At 40.5% G+C, this 22,366-nt stretch overlaps 1 protein-coding gene across 2 annotated transcripts in view; it reads left to right on the top strand.

The window, feature by feature from the left end:
* The window catches only part of SLC25A32 (solute carrier family 25 member 32), a 39,456-nt gene extending 18,371 nt beyond the window's left edge, over nucleotides 1–21,085 (top strand). Inside the window, exons 2-7 of one of the 2 annotated variants that reach the window (XM_018058335.1) lie at nucleotides 8,295–8,445; nucleotides 10,651–10,736; nucleotides 12,467–12,627; nucleotides 13,488–13,601; nucleotides 13,912–14,057; nucleotides 20,722–21,085. In XM_018058335.1, the coding sequence (XP_017913824.1) occupies nucleotides 8,295–8,445; nucleotides 10,651–10,736; nucleotides 12,467–12,627; nucleotides 13,488–13,601; nucleotides 13,912–14,057; nucleotides 20,722–20,827 (764 nt within the window). In that variant the 3' untranslated portion in view covers nucleotides 20,828–21,085. Of the gene's footprint in view, nucleotides 1–8,294; nucleotides 8,446–10,650; nucleotides 10,737–12,466; nucleotides 12,628–13,487; nucleotides 13,602–13,911; nucleotides 14,058–15,316; nucleotides 20,355–20,721 lie in introns of those variants that run through there. The other variant, XM_005689179.3, reaches the window with a different exon arrangement.

Here is a 22,366-nt window from a genome sequence, read left to right as displayed (position 1 = left end):
TCCAGGCAAGAACACTGGAGTGGGTTGCCATTTCCTTCTCCAACGCATAAAAGTGAAAAGTGAAAGTGAAGTCACTCCGTCATGTCCGACTCTTAGCGACCCCATGGACTGCGGCCCACCAGGCTCTTCCGTCCATGGGATTTTCCAAGCAAGAGTGCTGGAGTGGGATGCCATCTTTAACCTCTTCTAATTCCCCTTCTAAGTATATAAGGATTTGTGCAAATTGTTGACAAGAATTTTCTTTAGAGACCTTTCGATAATAGCAAAGAGAAAAAAACAATTCACATGCCAACCAGAGGACTGTTTGTACGAATGATGGGATATCTGTGAGAGGCAGCACCATCATATCATTGTTCAGATCTTAGTTTTGAAAAGCTTTAGAAATCTTTTTTGGTAAGGAAGGGGGGGATCTTTTGGAAATCCTAGTTTACCATATATTGATTTTATAAAAACATAATCGGTATTATAACTTTGGCATTCTCTTTCATTCCATTTCCCTGTAGGAAACAGAAGACACATCAAAATAGTATAGCTCTTGGAGCATTGTTGTTGTTCAGTGGCTAAGTCATATCTGACTCTTTGTGACCCCATGGACTGCAGCACTCCAGGCTTCCCTGTCCTTCACTGTTTACCGAAGTTTGCTCAAGTTCATGTCCATTGAGTTCAGTAATCCTATAACTATCCCATCTTTTGCAACCCTCTTCTCCTTTTGCTTTCAATCTTTCCCAGCATCAGTGTCTTTTCCAATGAACCAGCTAGTCGCATCAGGTGGCCAAAGTGTTGGAGTCCTTCCAATGAATATTCAAAGTTGATTTCCTTTAGGATTGACTGGTTGATCTCCTTGCAGTCCAAGGGACTCTCAAGAGTATTCTCCAACACCACAGTTCAAATGCATCAATTCTTCAGTGTTCAGCCTTCTTTATGGTCCAACTCTCACATCCATATATGACTGCTGGGAAAACCATAGGTTTGATTATATGGACCTTCGTTGGACAAGTAATGTCTTTGCTTTTTAATATGCTGTCTAGGTTTGTCATAGCTTTCCTTCCAAGAAGCAAGCATCTTCCAATTTCATGGCTATAGTCACCATCCACAGTGACTTTGGAGTCCTAGAAAAGAAAATCTGTCACCACTTCTACGTTTTCCTCTTCTATTTGCCTTGAAGTGATGGGACCGGATGCCATAATATTACTTTTTTGAATGTTGAGTTTTAAGCCAGCCTTTCACTCTCCTCTTTCACCCTCATCAAGAGGTTCTTTAGTTCCTCTTTGTTTTCTGCCATTAGAGTGGTATCATCTTATCTCTAAGGTTGTTGATATTTCTCCCAGCAATCTTGATCCCAGCTTGTGCTTCATCCAGCCCATCATTACACATGATGTACTCTGCATATAACTTAAATAAACAGGGTGACAATATACAGCCTTGTTGTACTCGTTTCCCAGTTTTGAACCAGTCAGTTGTTCTATGTAAGGTTCTAATTGTTGCTTCTTGACCCAAATATAGGTTTCTCAGGAGACAGGTAAGGTGATCTGGTATTCCTATCTCTCGATAAATTTTCCAGTTTGTTGTGGTCCACACAGTCAAAGGCTTTAGCATAGTCAGTGAAGCAGAAGTTGATATTTTTCTGAAATTCCTTTGCTTTCTTTATGATCCAGTGAATGTTGGCCGTTTGATCTTTGATTCCTCTGCCTTTTCTAAATCCAGCTTGTACATCTGGAAGTTCTTGATACCCATACTGCTAAAGCCTAGCTTGAAGGATTTTGAGCATAACCTTACTAACAGCGGAAATGAGTGCAATTGCCCGGTAGTTTGAAAATTCTTCAGCATTGCCCTTCTTTAGGATTGGAATGAAAACTGAGCTTTTCCAGTCCTGTGGCTACTGCTGAGTTTCCACATTTGCTGGCATATTGAGTGCAGCAAAAGGACTGTTTACAGAGATGTAAGCAGGTTAGTAGGACAAGGCTGTGTGTTCTCACCCTGTTTATTTAATTTACATGGAGAGAACATCATGCAAAATGCCTGACTGGATGAATCACAAGCTGGAATCAGGATTGCAGGGAGAAATATCAATAACCTCAGATATGCAGACACCACCACCTAATGGCAGAAAGCAGAAAGGAATGACAGAGCCTCTTGACGAAGGTGAAAGAGGAAAGTGAAAAGGCTGGCTTAACACTCAACGTTCAAAAACTAAGATCATGGCATCTGGTCCCATCATTTCATGGCAAACTTGGGCTCCAAAATCACTGTGGATGGTGACTGCAACCATGAAATTAAAAGATGCTTGCTGCTTGGAAGGAAAACTATGACAAACTTAGTGCATTAAAAAGCAGAGACATCACTTGCTGACAAAGGTCTGTATAGTCAAACCTATGGTTTTTCCAGTAGACATATACAAATGTGAAAGTTGGACCATAAAGAAGACAGCATCAAAGAATTGATGCCTTCAAATTGTGGTGCTGGAGGAGACTCTTGAGAGTCCCTTGGACTACAAGATCAAACAAGTCAATCCTAAAGGAATCAACCCTGAATATTCATTGGAGGACTGATGCTGAAGTTCCAATACTTTGGCCACCTGATGGGAAGAGCTGATTCATTGGAAAAGACCCTGATGCTGGGAAAGATTGAAGGCAAAAGGAGAAGAGGGTGGCAGAGAATGAGATGATTGGATTGTATCACCAACTCAATGGACATAAATTTGAGCAAACTCCAGGAAATAGTGGAGGACAGGGAAACCTTGCGACCATGGGGTCACAAAGAGTCAGAATGACTTAGGGACTGAACAAAAACAATGCATATTATAGGAAAACCACAAGGAATAATGCAGTATTTTGGGACTAGAAACATTTTGGGCTGTTGTCACCTGAAGGGCCCCAGGACAGGGAGAGTCATTGGGAGAGGGCCACCTTGAGAGGAACTGTGACTTTCAGTAGAGGAATGCAGCCTACCCAAGGCAACCTCTGCAAGAATAAATAATATTTGCATCTGCTCTCTTCTGTTCCTTTCGTCTGCCTGGGCTCACCGCCAGCCCAACTCAACTAGAAGCTAGAGGCAACATCAGACTTCTAGGGCAGAACATGGTAGAGAAGAGTGGACTCTGGTTCTGGAAAGGAAATGGAAAATATTCAGGCTATACCAATTGAGCACGTATATCTTGAGAGCCGGCAATGTACATACAAAGCACTATGGTTGGAGTGTACATATTGCAATGAAAAAGTAGTCTCTGCTCTCACAGAGCAATGAGAAGCCAGGATAATAGAACAAAACAACCCCAGTAATTATTGCAATGAAGAGTATTTTATTATGGTAGGGAATGTATGGTATGCCATGGGAAACCACATCTAGAGGGTATGAAGGGATCCCCAAAGAAACGATTGTTAAACTGAGACCTGAAAGAGGAATCAAAGTTACCTGTATGAAGGAATAGGTAGGAAGAGAATTTTCGTGGCAGACCATCAATAGCCTGTGCCAAAGTGTTAAGGTCAGAGGCTGTGTACAAACTGAAAACTGTTGAACATTCTAGCAATTTTCATCAAAAGTATAGGCTTCAGTGAGCCAAGTACTCTGCAGTAAGTTCCCTAAGGCAGCTTTGTTGGAGAGAGAGAGAGAATAAAGAGGAGACTGGGGCTTGTGGCAGAAGGGTAATGGAGGGTCTTATGTAATGTGTTAAGGAATAATGTTCTTTATTGTTTGGGGTGTAGAATAGTTTTAAGTATAATAAATAAGTGACTTATTGAAATGCACATTTCTAGAAAGATTTCTCAACCTGCAGTGCAACTAGTGGGGCGAGGCAGCAAAACTGGAGATAAGAAAGCTAATTTAATTTCTGTTGCTAGTGATGGTGTTCTAAATGGGCAATGGCAGTGTGAACTGAGAGACATGGACAGGAAAAGACTTGGGATGTAGAATCAACAGGATGTCTTAATTGGTAAGAGGTTGTGAAAGGAGGAGTGTCTAGGTTTCTGTCTTGAGCATCTGTATAGATGATGTGTTAGTTGCTAAACCAGGTCCAACTCTTGAGACCCCATGGACTGTAGCCTACCAAGCTCCTCTGTCCGTGGATTCGCCAGGCAAGAATACTGCAGTGGGGAATACCATTCCCTTCTCCAAGGGATATTCCCGAGTCAGGGGTCAAACTAGGGTCTCCTGCATTGCAGGCAGATTCTTTACCGTTTGAGCTACCAGAGAATCCCTGTTTATTGACCAACACAGAGCAGCGAATAAGAGCATCTTCAAAAGGGATGGAGAAAACTAGTTCAGTTTTGGATTTGTTCAAGCCGCAGTGTTTGTTAGTTGCATTATTTATGTAGATTTGAAGATCAACAAAAGGGTCTGATCTTGAGGTAGAGGACTGGCATTTATATCCACTAACAAAAAAGAAAGGGAGGAGGTATAGTACAGTAAGGGCAGTCATCTTGGAGTGGTGGCATTGTGCATGGGTTTTATTTTCTTTATGCCTTCCTATTCGAGAAGGAAATGGCAACCCACTCCAGTACTCTTGCCTGAAAATCGCATGGACGGAGGAGCCTGATAGGCTGCAGTCCATGGGGTCGCTAAGAGTCGGATACGACTGAGCGACTTCACTTTCACTTTTCAGTTTCATGCATTGGAGAAGGAAATGGCAACCCACTCCAGGGTTCTTGCCTGGAGAATCCCAGGGACAGGGAAGCCTGGTGGGCTGCCGTCTATGGGGTCGCACAGAGTCGGACACGACTGAAGCGACTTAGCAGTAGCAGTAGCAGTGACTAAGCACATGCCTTCCTGTATTTTGTAAACGTTCTGCAGCATACATGTTTTGCTTTTTAAAACACCATTTTGAATGACTGTATGCTGAAAGTGAAAGTGAAGTTACTCAGTCGTGTCCAGCTTTTTGCAACCCTGTGGACTGTAGCCCATCTGGCCCCTCTGTTCATGGAATTCCTCAGGCAAGGATATTGGAGTGGGTTGCCATTTCCTTCTCCAGGGGATCTTCCCAACCCAGTTATCAAACCTAGGTCGCCCGCACTTGCAGGCAGATGGTTTACCATCTGAGCCACCAGGGAAACTTTCCCTTCTCCAGGGGAATCTTCCCAACCCAGGGATCAAACCCAGGTCTCCCACATTCCAGGCGGATTCCTTACCAGCTGAGCCACAAGGGAAGCCCAAAAATACTGGAGTGAGTAGCCTATCCCTTCTCCAGTAGTTCTTCCCAGCCCAGGAATCGAACCAGGGTCTCTTGCATTGCAGGCAGATTCTTTTCCAACTGAGCTATCAGGGAAGCCCAATTGTATGCTAGTTTAATATTTATTACATGAAGAAGGTTTTTAAAAGTACTTCTATTGGAGATGTGAAGCATCTGAAAATGTTCTTGGGTGAAGGAAAACAGAAGTAAAGGTTAAAAAGTTTTCCCTAGGCCTGCTTTGTTTTATTTTATTGCAAAAGGTACGTCATCATTGTTTACTTTACATCGTCAAATTTGTATTGTTGAACTGTCGTTATCATTCTTCCCCTGTAACTACTCACAGCCAGTCTCGTTCTCTGCAGATAGCCACTATTAACCATATGCATGCTTCAGTCTATTCCTTTTATAGCTGTCAATCTTTCTGAATATTTAGAGTAGTCCACAGTATAAATATATCATAATTTATCTAAACATTTCCCTGTTTTTGGATATTGAAATTACTTTCACTTTTGCCATCACAGAAGATGCTTTAGTGAACCTCGTTGTATGTGTATCTCTGTAAATTTGGGGCCATATTTAAATAGGATATATTTTTAATGGAACTTCTAAGTCAAAGAATAATTGTATTTGAATTTTTATTGAGTTCAGTTTAGTCGCTCAGTAGTGTCTGACTCTTTGCGACCCTATGAACCACAGCACGCCAGGCCTCCCTGTCCATCACCAGCTCCCGCAGTTTACCCAAACCCATGTCCATTGAGTCGGTGATGCCATCCAACCATCTCAACCTCTGTGGTCCCCTTCTCCTCCTGCCCTCAATCTTTCCCAGCATCAGGGTCTTTTCAAATGAGTTAGCTCTTCACATCAGGGGGCCAAAGTATTGGAGTTTCAGCTTCAGCATCAGTCCTTCCAGTGAACACCCAGGACTGATCTCCTTTAGGATGGACTGGTTGGATCTCCTTGCAGTCTCTCAAGAGTCTTCTCCAACGCCACAGTTCAAAAGCATCAATTGTTCTGCGCTCAGCTTTCTTTATACTCCAACTCTCACATCCATACATGACTACTAGAAAAACCATAGCCTTGACTAGATGGACCTTTATTGACAAAGTAATGTCTTTGCTTTTTAATCTGCTGTCTAGGTTAGTCATAACTTTCCTTCCAAGGAGTAAGCATCTTATTAGATAGTGTTAAACTTCTCTCAAAAAGGTCATGAAAATTTCCCTGTAACAAATCATAAAGCTCTTTTAATTCTGAAGGTAAAAAAAGACAAAAAGCTACCTTGTCTAATTTGTATTTTATTGGTGAAGTTGAAAACTCTTTCAGTGCTTTTTTATCGAATACAATATTATATATTACAGGTGTACAATATAGTAATTCACAGTTTTTAGAGGTTATACTCCATTTATAAAATATTTGCTTAATTTCTCATGTTGTATGTATGACATTCTTTTTTAAATTTTTTCTTTTGTATTGAATATAGTTCATTTACAACATTGTGTTAGTTTCAGGTGTACAGTAAAGTGATTCAGTTATATATGTATGCATGTATCTATTCTTTCTCTATATAGGTTATTAAAGAGTATTGAGTAGAGTTCCCTGTGCTCCACCCTTAGGTCCTTGTTGATTATTTATTTTATATATAGTAGTATGTGTATGTTAATCCTAGCCTTCTGATTTACCCCTTACCCTCACCTTTCCCATTTGGTAACCACAAGTTTGTTTTCTAAGTCTGTGAGTCTATTTTTGTTTTGTAAATAAGTTAGTTGGTATCATTTTTCTAGATTCCACATGTGAGCAATATCATATGATATTTGTCTTTGACTTCAGTTAATACGATAGGTCCATCCATATTGCTGTAAATGGCATCATTTCGTTCTTTTGTATAATTTCATTGTGTGTATGTATATCTGTGTGTCTGTGTGTGCTCGGTTGCACAGTCATGTCTCTTTGCATGTATATATGTATCATTATCTTTATCCTTTCACCTGTCATTGGACATTTAAGTTGCTTCGGTATCTTGGCTATTGTACATAGTGCTGCAATGAACATTGAGGTGCATTTATCTTTTTGAATGAGAGTTTTCTCCAGATATATGCCAAGGAAGGGGATCGCCAGATCCAGAAGCTTTCAAGTGTAGTTAGGTCCTCTTTGTTTATTTTTGTTTTTATTTTTATTACTGTAGGAGGTGGATCAAAAAAGATTTTGCTGCAATTTATGTCAAAGGATTTCTGCCTATGTTTCCCTCTTAAGAGTTTTATGGTAACCATTCTTAAATTTAGGTCTTTAATCCATTTTCAGTTTATTTTGTACATAGTGTTAGGGAATGTCCTAATTCCATTCTTTTGCATGTAGCTATCCAGTTTTCCCAGCACACTTATGAAGGGACTGTCCTTTCTCCATTGTACATTCTTTGTCACAGATTAATTGGCCGTAAGTGGGTGGGTTTATTTCTGGCCTCTCCACTCTATTCCATTTGACCGTGTGTAATTTTCTGTGAATCAGCAGTTTATGTAATTTGCCCATAAAATTTTTAGGGACCGTTTGTTGTTTTCTTATTTGTGAATCCTTTTTTGTAAATTTAGATATATTACGTCTGTATTATTCTTTTCAGTCTCTTCTTGGTTTGTGAAATCTTTCATAAAACAGAAGTTACTTAAAATAAGTATTATCTTTTAAACTTCCAAAACATTCTTATGGAATTCTTATTTAAAAAACATAGAATGTGTATTGTTTCACTTAGTTTTTGTTTTACCCTATCATGTTTTATTAATTTAGAACTTTTGAGAGAAAAGAATGGATGAAATTTTCTACTTTCTCTTCTGATGTTGATGTATGTGTTGGTGGGAATGGTGGCAAGAGAATTTCCAGAAACATTTATTCCATTCTCTATATTTTCTTTCTTTATCATTGCTCATATTTTTATCCAGGTTTTTATTGAGAGCATACTAAACACTTAAAACTTGGATAAATATATGAATGTATTAATTTTAAAATGTCAAATCTTGGAAAATAATTTTATCAACAAAAAATTGTTTTCTTTTGAATTTACCTCCTTTCTATGACTGATTGTGTGACATGTTTATAATTCAGAGCTAGAACTTTGCTTCCACCTAACTCTGTGTATCCTTTACTGCAGTGAGTGACGGATTGGAATTGAGACCAAAATATAAAGGAATTTTGCATTGCTTGACCACCATTTGGAAACTTGATGGACTACGGGGACTTTACCAAGGAGTAACCCCAAATGTGTGGGGTGCAGGTTTATCCTGGGGACTCTACTTTTTTTTGTGAGTAGCTCTGGGAGATTTTACAGTTGTAAATAAAAAGGAATTTTTGTTTTTAATGATTTTTTAAAAAATCAGTTGGTAAAGCAAAATGAATCATTTAAGCAGTTTCTCTGACTTCAAGAGTTAGGAAGCATAGAATGCCTTATTAGGCTCATTTTCTGTAAGCTTTTATCATTTATCAGAGGCATTTGGTTTGGGAAAAAGTTCTCAATAGGAAGAAGGTAAAAGGAAGGGATGGACACTCTTCCAGAATCCATTTCTCCGAGATAAATCAGGAAGGTGGCTTCCCAAAATACATGTGATTCATGCTGAAGTTGACAGAGCAGAAGTGGACAGATCTCGGAGCCCTCGTCAGAACATGTGTCACAGGACAGCCCTTTGGGAAACGAAAGTCAAAACCAGTGCATGACTGAGAGAGTCTTGAGGCATGTTTCTTCTTACCTCCTGTTTGACCTGCTCCTTCATCTTCAAAGCTCGTTCATTTCCTCACTCCTTTACTGGCATCACCATTTGTTATTCCGGCCAGAGGATGCTTACTGAGGAGCCACAGGCAGCACCTGTGGCAGCCACATTCAAGCTACTGAGTGTTCAGGGTGAGGAAACAAAGCGTTATCACCCCGCGGTGGAGGAGCGTGTGCTGCCCTGAGCTTGCCTCTCATGTTCGAAACTGAATCCATGAATGGGGAGGCTTTTGTTTAATACATGGCATTTTAGGGAAACATCAGTTCAGTTCAGTCATTCAGTTGTGTCCGACTCTTTGAGACCCCATGAACTGCAGCACACCAGGCCTCCCTGTCCATCACCAACTCCTGGAGTTTACTCAAACTCATATCCATTTAGTGAGTGATGCCATCCAACCATCTCATCCTCTGTCATCCCCTTCTCTCGCCTTAATCTTTCCCAGCATCAGGGTCTTTTCAAATGTGTCAGCTCTTCGCATCAGGTGGCCAAAGCATTAGAGTTTCAGCTTCAACATCAGTCCTTCCAGTGACATTCAGGACTGATTTCCTTTAGGATGGACTGGTTAGATCTCCTTGCCGTCCAAGGGACTCTCAAGAGTCTTCTCCAGCACCACAGTTCTAAAGCATCAATTCTTCTGCGCTCAGCTTTCTTTATAGTACAACTCTCACATCCCTACATGGCTAGTGGAAAAACTATAGCCTTGACTAGATGGACCTTTGTTGGCAAAGTAATGTCTCTGCTTTTTAATATGGTGTCTAGGTTGGTCTTAACTTTTCTTTCAAGGAACAAGCATGTGTTTATCTCATGGCTGCAATCACCATCTGCAGTGATTTGGAGCCCCCCAAAATAAAGTTAGCCACTGTTTCCACTGTTTCTCCTGGTATATTTGCCTTTTCCTCTTTTGTGTCCTGTAGTTTACTTGATCTCTTATAATCTTATGGCAGTATCCAAACCAACCCTAAAATGTTTTGTAAGCGAAAGCAAAATAAAAACCACCTTAATATTGTTTAAATATTTTTCCTATTTTCAGTGTTTAAATATTTTCCTATTTTATTGTGTTAATAACTTTTGAGTTATGTGGATTCTTTAAAGAGAGTTTGTAAGGGAAAGCCATGTAAGGTTTAATGTGTTGAAATCGTTTTATAATAAAACAATATACTTGTTTTTTGATGAAACGGATTGGTCAAGTTTGGAAAGATTTATTTAGTTGAAGTCGTCTTCCTGGAAGAAGATGAAAATTGGAGTTAGAGAAAAAAGATTGATAACTCCCTTAACTCAGAAGTATTTTGTGGCTGTTTTCTGCCAAGTAAAGCAGAAATGTCAGTGTTTCATTCAAGTGTGGCTTCCCATCCACTTCCCATCACTTTGCTCATGCTCTTGTTTCCCCATACCGGTTTCTCCATACCTGGCTCAGTGCTGCCTCCTCCACAGAGCCTTCTCTGATCAGTAGCAATTTCTAAATCTCTCATGATATCATCTGTGTCATCTTTTCTTATGATTAACAGTTGAGTGTGTGATGAAAATATTTTACATATGTATTGCCAGCCTTCCATATTTGGGGGGAGAGATGGCGTAGTCTTCCAGTAAACCCGTTATTTGAGAAAGGTCTTATTTTGTAGTTGGATTATGCATTGACTTCTACTTTTGAGATATTGTTACATTACCCACAGTTGAAAATAGCATTTCCTGCTTTGTGACCCCCACTCAAATATTTATCCAAGTGTTTCTGTTTTATTCTTCCAGTTACAATGCCATCAAGTCATATAAGACAGAAGACAGAGCTGAACAGTTAGAGGCAACAGAGTATCTCATCTCAGCTGCTGAAGCTGGTAAGGCGGTGTGTGAAATATAAAACATCAGCTTCCAACTTGGTTTTCACTTTTGTTCTTTATTTGCCTTTTTTCCTGTGAACATCTGAGTTTAAATATGCTCCTCTAACTATGCTAATCAGTTATCACAGAAATTTCTTAGAAGGCAGGTATACTGATGGATTACCTTGAGTAGATTTCAAGAATTTTACTTATCACAAAGGATATAACATTTAGAGTGCTTATGACTCTGACTTAAGATGATTTGGGGGAATGTCATGGAAACATTTATAATATCATATAAGAAACGAATCGCCAGTCCAGGTTCGATACAGGACCTTTGGGGCTGGTGCACTGGGATGACCTGGAGGGATGGTACGGGGAGGGAGGAGGGAGGGGGTTCAGGATGGGGAACACGTGTATGCCCGTGGCAGATTCATGTTGATGTGTGGCAGAACCAATACTATATTGTAAAGTAATTAGCTAGTGTTCTTCAATTAAAGTATGACTTCAATCTTTGAATTAAACAATTTAGTAACCTTGTTTAATTGCCTCATGTATGTGTAATATTCAGACTTATGGGGGTGCTTAGGGGTTGTACCTACAACTGTAAGATGTGGTCCCTTAGGCACAGGGTTAGTGAATGGGTAGGCATAGTCTTTGGTGGTCTTAAAACAAAGTAGGACTTATAAGTCCTGCTTTGATACCTTGTTATCTTGGTTGTTTGGGGGGGTGTTGGCGGGGGTAGTAGGAATATCATGTCACACCGCACAGTTTGTGAGCACTTAGTTCCCCTACCAGGTGTAAAAGCTCTGAGTCCTAATCACTGGTCCACCAGGAAATTTCCCCACCCTGGTTTCTTACTGTTTACTGAATTTTTAAAATTTTAGATATATTTTTTAATTAAAGGGTAATTGCTTTACAGAATTTTGTTGGTTTCTACCAAACCTCAACCTGAATCAGCCATAGGTATATATAGGTCCCCTCCTTCTTGAACCTCCCTCCCTTGTTTACTGATTGATTTTTTAAGGCAAGAATTATCTTTCTCATTTTTGAATACCTACCTAACTGCTGTCAGAGACCTGAGTCACATAGGACTCAATATTTTTTGAATAAAGGACTACTTAGGAAATGCAGCAAATGAGAAACCAAACCAGATTATTTATTTATTTATAAACTTGTCACTTTCTGTAAAGAATGTAAAGATTACTTTTGTCTTTATGTAGTTATTTAATTTTTGAGATATAGTGGCTCCTTTGAGTGGGTTTGAGGAAGATTGTGATGCAGTTAAGGTGTGTATATGTGTACACGTGCACAGATGGTTGAGATGCTGATTTCCTGGTCCTTTTCCCCAGTCTTCGGTCCCTCTGGCTTGTACTGTGTCCTCTTAAGCGTCTGTATCTCTTCATCAGCATCTGCTTCCCAGGACCTCCATCTGTTCTCCACACCTGGTTTAGGAGCCAGGACATCTTTGCTCTCCTCACACCTCTCAAAGGGAGTGTTTTACATTTTGCCTCCTTTTAAATTTACTTCTCACTAACCACATGGAGGACTTTTTAAGACCACCAAAAACTATGTCTACCCATTTGTTAACCCTAGGTCTGTGCCTCAGAGACCACATCTTACAATTGTAGGTACCACCCCCGAACACCCCCCATTCTTTATATAAACAGACTGTTCTTAATTCGGATTGTCAGAAGTGAGAAGGTACCTGTATGCTGAGTAATAATAGTATTTAAATCTGATTTCAGGAGCCATGACCCTCTGCATCACCAACCCACTATGGGTAACAAAAACTCGCCTTATGTTACAGTACGATGGTGTTGTTAATGCTTCACAGCGGCAATATAAAGGAATGTTTGATACACTTGTGAAAATATATAAGTATGAAGGTGTGCGTGGATTGTATAAGGTAATAAATTATCATCAACATATTTCTAATAGCTGACAATTGTAATTTCCCTTGGCTCTGTTGTCTGAGTTCTGAATGACCTGTCAGTCGCTCAGTCATGTCCGACTCTTTGTGACCCTGTGAATCGCAGCACACCAGGCCACCCTGTCCATCACCAACTCCTGGAGTTCACCCAAACTCATGTCCATCGAGTCGGTGATGCCATCCAGCCATCTCATCCTCTGTCATCCCCTTCTCCTCCTGCCCCCAATCCCTCCCAGCATCAGGGTCTTTTCTAATGAGTCAATTCTTCGCATGAGGTGGCCAAAGTACTGGAGTTTCAGCTTTAGCATCATTCCTTCCAAAGAACACCCAGGGCTGATCTCCTTCAGAATGGACTGGTTGGATCTCCTTGCAGTCCAAGAGACTCTCAAGAGTCTTCTCCAACACCACAGTTCAAAAGCATCAATTCTTCGACGCTCGGCTTTCTTCACAGTCCAACTCTCACATCCATACATGACCACAGGAAAAACCATAGCCTTGACTAGATGGACCTTTGGTGGCAAAGTAATGTCTCTGCTTTTGAATATGCTAATGTAGGTTGGTCATAATGACCTGTAGTCAGTCCTGAGAAGAAGCCAAATTTGAGCAAAGAACAATTTATGAAAACTGAAAGCTGCATTGAAGTTGTACTTTAAACCTTGTCCTCATCACCAAAGGTAGTGTCATGACACTGGTGGGTGAGGAGCACTGCCTAAAACTTGGAATAACCATTTCTCTCAGCCACACATTGAGGCCACCCGTTCCTTCCTCCCCTCCCCGTAAGCTGTGGTCCTTCAGGAACTTGGTTAATTTAGCCTTTTTTTCTTTATCTTTTTTAGGGGTTTGTTCCTGGGCTGTTTGGAACATCACATGGTGCCCTTCAGTTTATGGCATATGAATTATTGAAGTTGAAATACAACCAACATATCAATAGATTACCAGAAGCACAATTGGTAAGATGAATTTGGAAAAAAAAAAAAGGTATTTACTTTTATGGACATTTAATAGATGGAAATTTTATCATGTTTAGTAGTATTGCTATGATGATGAGTACCAACTCGGCCACTAATTTAATTTATAGCTAAATACTTTATAGGCTCATGACACATACATGTCAAAAATAGAACAGATAAACGTTAAAAACAGAGTTTGTGTTAAGAGAGGAAACTTGATTTTCACTTATGGATCCACTTCAGTGTTTTCCCATCTTTATTTTTAAAGAAATTCTATCTTAAAAAAAAATGTCTTATATTGTCATTTTAGAGCACAGTGGAGTATATATCGGTTGCAGCACTATCCAAAATATTTGCTGTGGCAGCAACATACCCTTACCAGGTTATAAGAGCTCGTCTGCAAGATCAGCACATGTTTTACAACGGTGTATTGGATGTAATGACAAAGACATGGAGGTAAGAGCGCATGTATGTTAGAATGGCCCTTAGGAGGTACCTTATAAATCTTAAACTATCCAACTGACGTTAGCTTTATAGCGAAGACCATGTCTGTGGTGAAGACATGGCTGATGGCTCCCTTCTGAACATACCCCATTTACTACGTGAGACTTGACTTCATTTGTAAAATTTGAATTTCTGTGTTGACAGACTTGTTTATAAAAATCAAATGAGATATGTGAAAGTGCTTTGACAAGTTAAATTTCAGGTGTTGTAAACTATTTGAATGGCATTGAGCATGCTGCTGCTAAGTCGCTTCAGTCGTGTCTGACTTTGTGCGCATAGATGGCAGCCCACCAGGCTCCACCATCCCCGGGATTCTCCAGGCAAAAACACTGGAGTGGGTTGCCATTTCCTTCTCCAATGCATGAAAATGGAAAGTGAAAGGGAAGTCGCTCAGTCGTGTCCGACTCTTCGCGACCCCATGGACTGCAGCCTACCAGGTTCCTCCCTCCATCCATGGGATTTTCCAGGCAAAAGTACTGGAGTGGGGTGCCATTGCCTTCTCTGGGCATTAAAAAAAACACCTAATTTAATACAATTAAGAAGGCCCCACATCTCTACTGGTATCAGGACTTTTGCAAGTAACTTGTTTCTGTATGTGGAAGAGATGCTTGTTCTTCCGTATGGGAATCCTTAAACTGTTATAGGTAGACGTCCCCATGTTTCTTTTTAATTCTAAAAGGTCAGAACAGAATATTCAGCATTTCAATTCAGTTGACCTCAGTAAATCTGTATTGAGAACCTAAGTGAAAAGTTTCAAGGCCATATTCCAACTCTAGGCATGAAGGAAATAAAGTTTTATTTTTGTGTGTGCTGTATTTAGCATTGTCTAACATTTATTTATGAAATGTTTAATGCTTGTGTTAGATCAGTTAATACTCCTATATGTTCATACATTTAAAGGCATCTGGAAGATGGTTATGATTAAACCGCTTTTTAGTTCATTTTGAGCTGTCTGTGCCCTCTCTTCCTCATTCCCACAAAAGGCATGTAAGCCCTACGAATGGTTCATAAACTGTTGTTTCAGGACATTGAAAACATGAACTCAGATCCCAGTGTGGTTTGAATGCTGGCTCTGTGCCCTGTCTGCTAAACTTCTGTGTCTTCAGACTGGTTCTGTAGGAAATTAAGTGTGTGTGTGTGTGTGTGTGTGTGTGTGTGTGTGTGTGTGTATATATATATTTTTTTTCCTCTCTCTCTCTTTCTCTCTAAAGGAAAGAAGGCATCAGTGGATTTTACAAAGGGATTGCCCCCAATTTGATTCGAGTGACTCCAGCCTGCTGTATTACCTTTGTGGTATATGAAAATGTCTCTCATTTTTTACTTGGCCTTAGAAAAGACGACATAAACTAAGAGAAGATAATTCCAGTACATCTGCCCAAGGCAGCAACATGCTTCTTTGTATTTGAGACATAAAACTCAGAAGATTACTGCACAGCAACATGGCTCATAATCAAACTTGGTCTATAATCATTAGAAGTCACAGAACAGCTCAGTCTTCACCATGTTTTTCTGCTTTTGCCTTCCCCATGGGTATGGGACTTGGCTACCTCTCCCTGAAATGGCTGCCAGCAACATAACAGTAAAATTGACACCAAGTGGAGAATTTCACAAATTTTCTCCATTTCATTGTCCAAGTACGAGCTGATTTGCAGCACTTGCTGGATGGATTTGAAGAATGTGCTGCTTTTTCATTTGCCTGGATTGGCTTTAAAAATCAACCTCTGTGCAATAGCAAGAAAGTGGCCTCTTAAAAGATGTCATTGATATTTCAAGAGTAAATTAAACGTTTAAGATTTACTGTGAAAGATATTCCCCAAGTCCTGACCATTTTTGAATTGGGAAAGTTTGGTGGGGAAAAAAAATCCTCCATAAGTGTGCTTTAGTTTTAATTCAGCTGGAATGCAGTTGAAATTTGAAAAGTTCAAGAAGTTATATACTTCTTTTACTTTGAGAAATATCTGACATGTGTTGTCATTCCATCACTACTTTTTTCCCAGAGTCTGGTTTCATAATTTAAAATGTAATCCTGGATCCCACTATTATTTTTTGGCATAGATACTTACTATCTTTTTTATTTATAAAATCAGAACAAAATCCAGCAGTATCAGCCATTATTTAGCTTTCCTGACCATAAATCAGTAGCTAATAGATAAACTTATGTAGATACTAGATGATTTAGGGTATATTTGTTGACAAACTGAAAATGAAAAGTTTTAACTTTCACTTCAGATTTCAGATATGTGGTTTCAAATCCCAAATAACTGATCAATCTACTTTGGTTGCTCAAAGTCAGGTTATAATACAGATTACTCTAAAGGCCATTCTTGATTTTACTTTTGAGTTATTGTAATTGTCTATAAATATAAAGGCCTCTGCCCCAAAAGGATGCCAGAATGATCTTAATGTCAACAAATATACCCTCAATCGTCTAGTATCTATATAAGGTGACCTATTAGCTACTCCAGTAAGTAATTTTTATTTACATATGAATGCTTTTTTGCACTACCATCTATTTGTTGTAAATAAAACATTGTGGTTTTCAAAGCCATATGTAAATGGTTCTTGGAAAAGAGGTCTATTTTTTATATTTTAAAAATGGCTTTGTTTTAAAAATAAAGATGAAACAATCAGTACTTAGTTGTATTTACTTTGTTATATGCAGAGGAATGCATTATAAATGTGATATATTTTCCTACTTTTGAATTAAACTATAATTCATAGAAAATCCTGATAGTAGTCCCTATATGGAAAGACAAGTTGGGTTGGCATTTGGAATTTTAGAGGTACTGTCATTTGAATGCCTCCTGTGTACCCCTAAATTAATAAGGCATAATTCCTGTTCTCTAAGGGCATCCAGACTTGCAGGACGAATTAGCATTAAATAACTACAGTTCTAGGTTAAGAACATGGAAGATTTCTACAAACCCAGCAAGAGTTCCGAGAATTCATTCCCCTCGAACAGCGGTTACAGCACCCCTTGCTGCTCTGTGCCATCCGTGTATGCTGCCGCACATGAGGACGGAGCAGTAAGTGAGCTGCACAACATGCCTGCCTTTAGGGAACACTCATTTTTGTGAGTGACCAAAATATGCATAATATAACTTCAGATATTAAATGCTAGAAATAACTAAGGAATAGTGGGAATAGTGTTGCTATGTCACGTAGGCCAGTTGAGGTCGGGAAAGGTCTCTGAGGAGGTAGTATCTGAAACGTTGACATAAGTGAGGAAGCAAGTCACTGTGATATGTCAATGTATGAAAACGAGTTAATCTAAGAAATGGAAACTGTTATTTGAGTCAATTTGAGGATTAAACCCAAGAGGAGCATATCAGAAAGCTCTGAGAAGTGAAGTAAAGGCACAGTTTTGGAAGCTTGTTGAGACAGAGCTGTTCCTTAAGTGATGTATTATTGACAGTTTAGACAATCCAGATCTAAGAATCATCATGGCCCCTTATAAGATCAAGAAGGAATGTTATCTTTTAAGGAGCTGTCTTGGTGATGCTAAGAGAATGTTTCTCTTTATGGTTGAGCGGTATTTCTGCTGATGAGGAAGCTTGGTGGATGCGTAATGCAGATACTCAGTGCACAGTAGAGGGGACAGAGGCTACCAAAGGGCGGAGAAAAAATTTGTTTAAATTTTTCTTGTCTTGCCATAAAACAGGAAATTTAATGATCAATGGGGGGAAACTGCAAAGTAATCTTTCACCAGAAAGTATTTGGTGATCAACTGTTTGGTCACTCAAGATCAGGGTCACTGCTTGGCTGTCCCAGGGTCTATCATGCCCCTCCATGTCAAGTTCTAATCACCTAATTCTCTCCTTTCCAGAGACCTGTACTAGCAGGATGTTTGGCAAGGACTGACATTCAATTCTAAGGTGTCCAGTAAGACTTTTAAGCCCACTTTTCTCACATGTGTGTTGTGTATATCCGTGATTTTATAGAGAACTGCAGACGTGATCTAGAATTTCAAGTCATTTAGACATTATCTTAGTACAAGTAGGTGATACAGCTTGAAAGGCAGGAAAATATCAACTCATAAGTTCCAGAAACTAAATTGATAGTGGTAGCAATATCATTAGCAAAGATTTTAGCCAAAATCCTCCTGAATCAAATCATTTTCCTAGTATTTTCCCTAAGCTTGAAGTAAGAAGATGATTCAGAGCAAAAATTTGACACTTCATAGGTCATAAGATGAGTCAACAAATAAGACAGTATCACTTAGTGGTATTGGTAGTGACTTTAGATTGCACAGTGCTAGAATTAATTTTAAAATGTTTAGGGACCATCTTGGAGAAGAGAAATCCTTCAAGGCAACCTGGGAGTACTAGATGTAGTTAATTTTCCATAAACCCAGCACTTGAATTGATATTTGAAACTTGCATGTGGTTGAGCCCAAGAAAAACAGTTGGCTCATTAGCAAAATTGTGAGCAGTTGTCAGAGTAGTCAATATACAGGCCTTCTCTGACATTTTGGGTTAGCTGTCTACTTCAGATATTATCTTCTCAAACTGGTCTGGTAGTGCTAGTCTAAGTCAAGTGTCAGAAACAGGAGTTGCAGTTCATTCAGCAGAGACCTGATAAGGTCCCTTCAAAAGTGGCCAAGGCCTTTGTCTTTTCCAGTATGCATAATCTGCTTGCAGGTCATGGTGCTTTACTGATTTCCTCCAAAGTTAGTCTACTGTGATAAACTTTGGAAACAGAGGGTCTTTTTAATGACTAAACTTCACAAGGCGTTATCTGGAAAGTGAGTCTTAGTAAATACAGACCTCAATTAACAAAACTAGAATGCAGTGTTCACTGAAACAATTTTTTTTTTCTAAAGGTACCCTCACTTCTACCAAATGTAGCCAAATTGAAACTTACTTGTTCACAAAATAATTGACTACGGAGACTTCTAAATTGGCTATGCTGGAACCTTTCATGAAGACTCAGATTGAGCTTTAAAAACCTCAAGGTTAGGAAAGCCATTCCAAAGGTGTGTCAGCAGTAATATTTCAGACAAAAATTATAACCATACTTAGTTCACCTAGTCCTATGTGACTAATCCTTGACTTTTATTTTCTGTTAAGTTATATGAAGCCTTCCAGTTTTCATTAGAATTCTTTCTTACCCAGTTCAGCAGTATGATAGAAATATTAATCAGAAATCTGTACTTGTCAAGAAGTACTTTGTGAATTTTCTTTAAGGATGAAACATTTTTTGCAAAAAGCAAAGTACAATGGTAACTGTCTATAAATGACAAAAGATTTTAAAAGTCAAGGTTAAACATGATTATAATGCAATTGAAAAACTTGGTTACTGCTTTGACATACGACAACTTAAGATAATTACTAAAATGACCGACAGTCATTTACTAGGACCTATCAGAATTTTAGGAATTCCATATGACTTCTAGAGTATGTGTATTAATGTTAGGTAGGTAGAATAGGAAAAAGGAATCCAGAATGGTGGTGGCTAAAAGACAAAGGGAAAAGCCTGTGAAAATAAATGAAGGTCCAAGGGCTGGGGTGAGGACCTTGGGTGAAACAAACAGCCCTCCTGGCTAGCTCAATTTACATAGGGCAGGCTCAGGGGGAGGAGAAAAAACATAAAAAGAGGAGCCAAAATTTGAGGGGGGCGGAGGGTTGCTTCTCTTCTCTGCATCTTTTGGATCGGCCCACCCTCAGGCCTCAAGGATATATTTTGTTTGCCAAGTAAAACAGCTGTAACACTGGTCTGTCCATCACTTCAAATTTTTGCTGCGGTGAGACAGAACCAAGAAAATTACACACTCCCCCGACATACATAGTGCTCTGACTCGGATTTAACCTGGCTGAAACAACCTCAGCTCCGCCCCCACAAGGCAGAGACCAAGCACAGCAGAAGCCCAACTCAAAAGCTCCTGTAGTGGAAGCTGAATGCGAAGAAAACCCAGCACAGGGGAAGTGACAAGAAGCCCAGCGTGCTGGAAACCAGGACAGCAAAAAACACTCTGCAGAACGCTCACACGGCTCAGTCTTCGATTCCAAGAGACTTCCGGTTGGGGTAGGAAGTTCTTGCTCCTATGGCTGGAAAGACATGTGGCTAACAAAATCTTAATTCCTTTACAATATCTCATTCCTTGTTTCCTCGAACCCCCTGTGAGGGTGTCCCCAAGGCTCTACTATCTGCCATGCCTTGGTAACTGTTGCCCAAGAGGGTAGGGGTTCTTCTGTCCTTAATCTTCTTTGTGCCATGGATCAGGCCAATGAAAACTGTGAGCACAGGTCAGGTATTTAGCAGATTTTCTAGCAGATTATGATGAAGAAGGCAATGGCAACCCACTTCAGTACTCTTGCCTGGAGAATCCCATGGATGGAGGAGCCTGGTGGGCTACAGTCCATGGGGTCCCAAAGAGTCAGACACAACTGACCGACTTCACTTTCACTTTTCACTTTCATGCATGGGAGAAGGAAATGGCAACCCACTCCAGTGTTCTTGCCTGGGGAATCCCAGGGATGGCGGAGCCAGGTGGGCTGCCGTCTATGGGGTTGCACAGAATCGGACACGACTGAAGCAACTTAGCAGCAGCAGCTAGCAGATTATGAAGGGGATTCCTCAGCATGTTTTCCCACTGCTTTTTCCTCCCGTCCTTCAGCTCCTCTCTACTGGGACTTCAGCCTGGCCACCAAAACCCAAAGTGCCTGGTTTCAGGACCTAATGAAGCTCAAACTCTTGATGTCTCATTGCAAAAAATTCAGTGAGAGAGACAGCAATAGGTAAGAGGTGGGTTTGTTCAAATTCAGAGAGAAGCACACGCCAAGAGTGTAGGCCATCACAGAGGAGAGCGGCCATGGAATATGTTAGTTTTTGAGGGCTGGGTGATTTCATATGCTAATTAGTGGGAGGATCATTCCATTGGGGAACCACCCACTCCTCTATCTTTTGACAGTGGCTCAGAGGGTAAAGTGTCTGCCTACAATGCAGGAGACCTGGGTTCAATCCCTGGGTTGGGAAGATCCCCTGGAGAAGGAAATGGCAACCCACTCCAGTACTCTTGCCTGAAAAATCCCATGGACAGAGAAGCCTGGTAGGCTACAGTCCATGGGGTTGCAAAGAGTCGGACATGACTGAGCAACTTCATTTGGAATGCCCCAAACAGGACCAGATAACCCACTCCTTTGTCATTACTTCTGTTAGTACCTAGAGTGGGTCTATGACAATGAAATGTTTACTGTTGGAGACACCCTATGCTGCCCTTATGAAAGACTAGGGGAGGAAATCAGTGACTTACATTCCCTTAGAGCAACAAGGGGATAAGCCTTATGGCTGTTTCACCCGGTTCCCAGTCTCTGGCACAGACTTGCATTGCTTTACATCATGATACCTATTACTATCCATGGTGGACAAGCCAGCAATAAATTAAGATTACAGCCCCTTAATCCTACCCAGCACTGGTCACACGAGAGACCTTGGGGATGCCCAACTCCAATCCAGGGGTCCCAGGAGGTCGACCTGCTTCAACCTGCTTAGGGATCTGGTCCTTGGGAGGTTGCCACACCTCAACCCGCCCAGGGATCCGACAGTCCAGGGGTCCCAGGAGGTTGACATGCCTCAGTCTGCCCAGGGACCCAATTCTCAGGAGGCCGACATGCCTCGATCTGCCTGGGGATTTGATCTCCAGGAGGTTGTCTTGCCTCAACCTGCATGGGGATCTGCACCCTGAGCCGGGGATGCCTGGCTCTCAGGTTGCAACAGTACTGGATAGGATAAGCTTCGGAAAGACTCACCCCTAAGGAAGTCCACCCATGGAAATAGAAAGAAGCCTATTAGTTGTGGGACTGTGCCTGGTCTCAGCAATAACTTAGGAGTACACAGAGAACCCTATTGCCTTCTGGAAAGTCTAAAAGAGGTCCTCCAAAAGTTAACCAATCTGGACTTAAGACTCTTACAAGGGACAAGTGGTTTTAAAGGACAAATTCGTGTCCCAATGTGCATTATCCATCACGGTAAAGTGACAACAGGGTCCTGCTGCCTCTTTAGATGAAATGGTCCAAATAGCCACCAATACCTTTAATAACAGAATAGGGGAGGAATGCCAAGGCCCAGGAAAGGGAGAAAAGGAAAGAGACAAGCCATGCCCAGATGCTGGCCGCCCTCCAGGGAAGCCCTATGGCAAACCCTGAGTCCTTGAAGGACAAGGCATGAGGCAAATGCCTAATCTGTAGACAGGTGGGACATTGGGCCAAAGAGTGTCCGAACCATGGCAAGTCTCCTAAAACAGCTTCCTACAAATTCCAATG

This window comes from Capra hircus, chromosome 14 (genome assembly GCF_001704415.2).
Source record: "Capra hircus breed San Clemente chromosome 14, ASM170441v1, whole genome shotgun sequence".
Lineage (NCBI taxonomy): Eukaryota > Metazoa > Chordata > Mammalia > Artiodactyla > Bovidae > Capra > Capra hircus.
The sequence above is the reverse complement of the archived record's forward strand: the minus strand, read 5'-3'. Positions and strand labels throughout refer to the sequence as shown.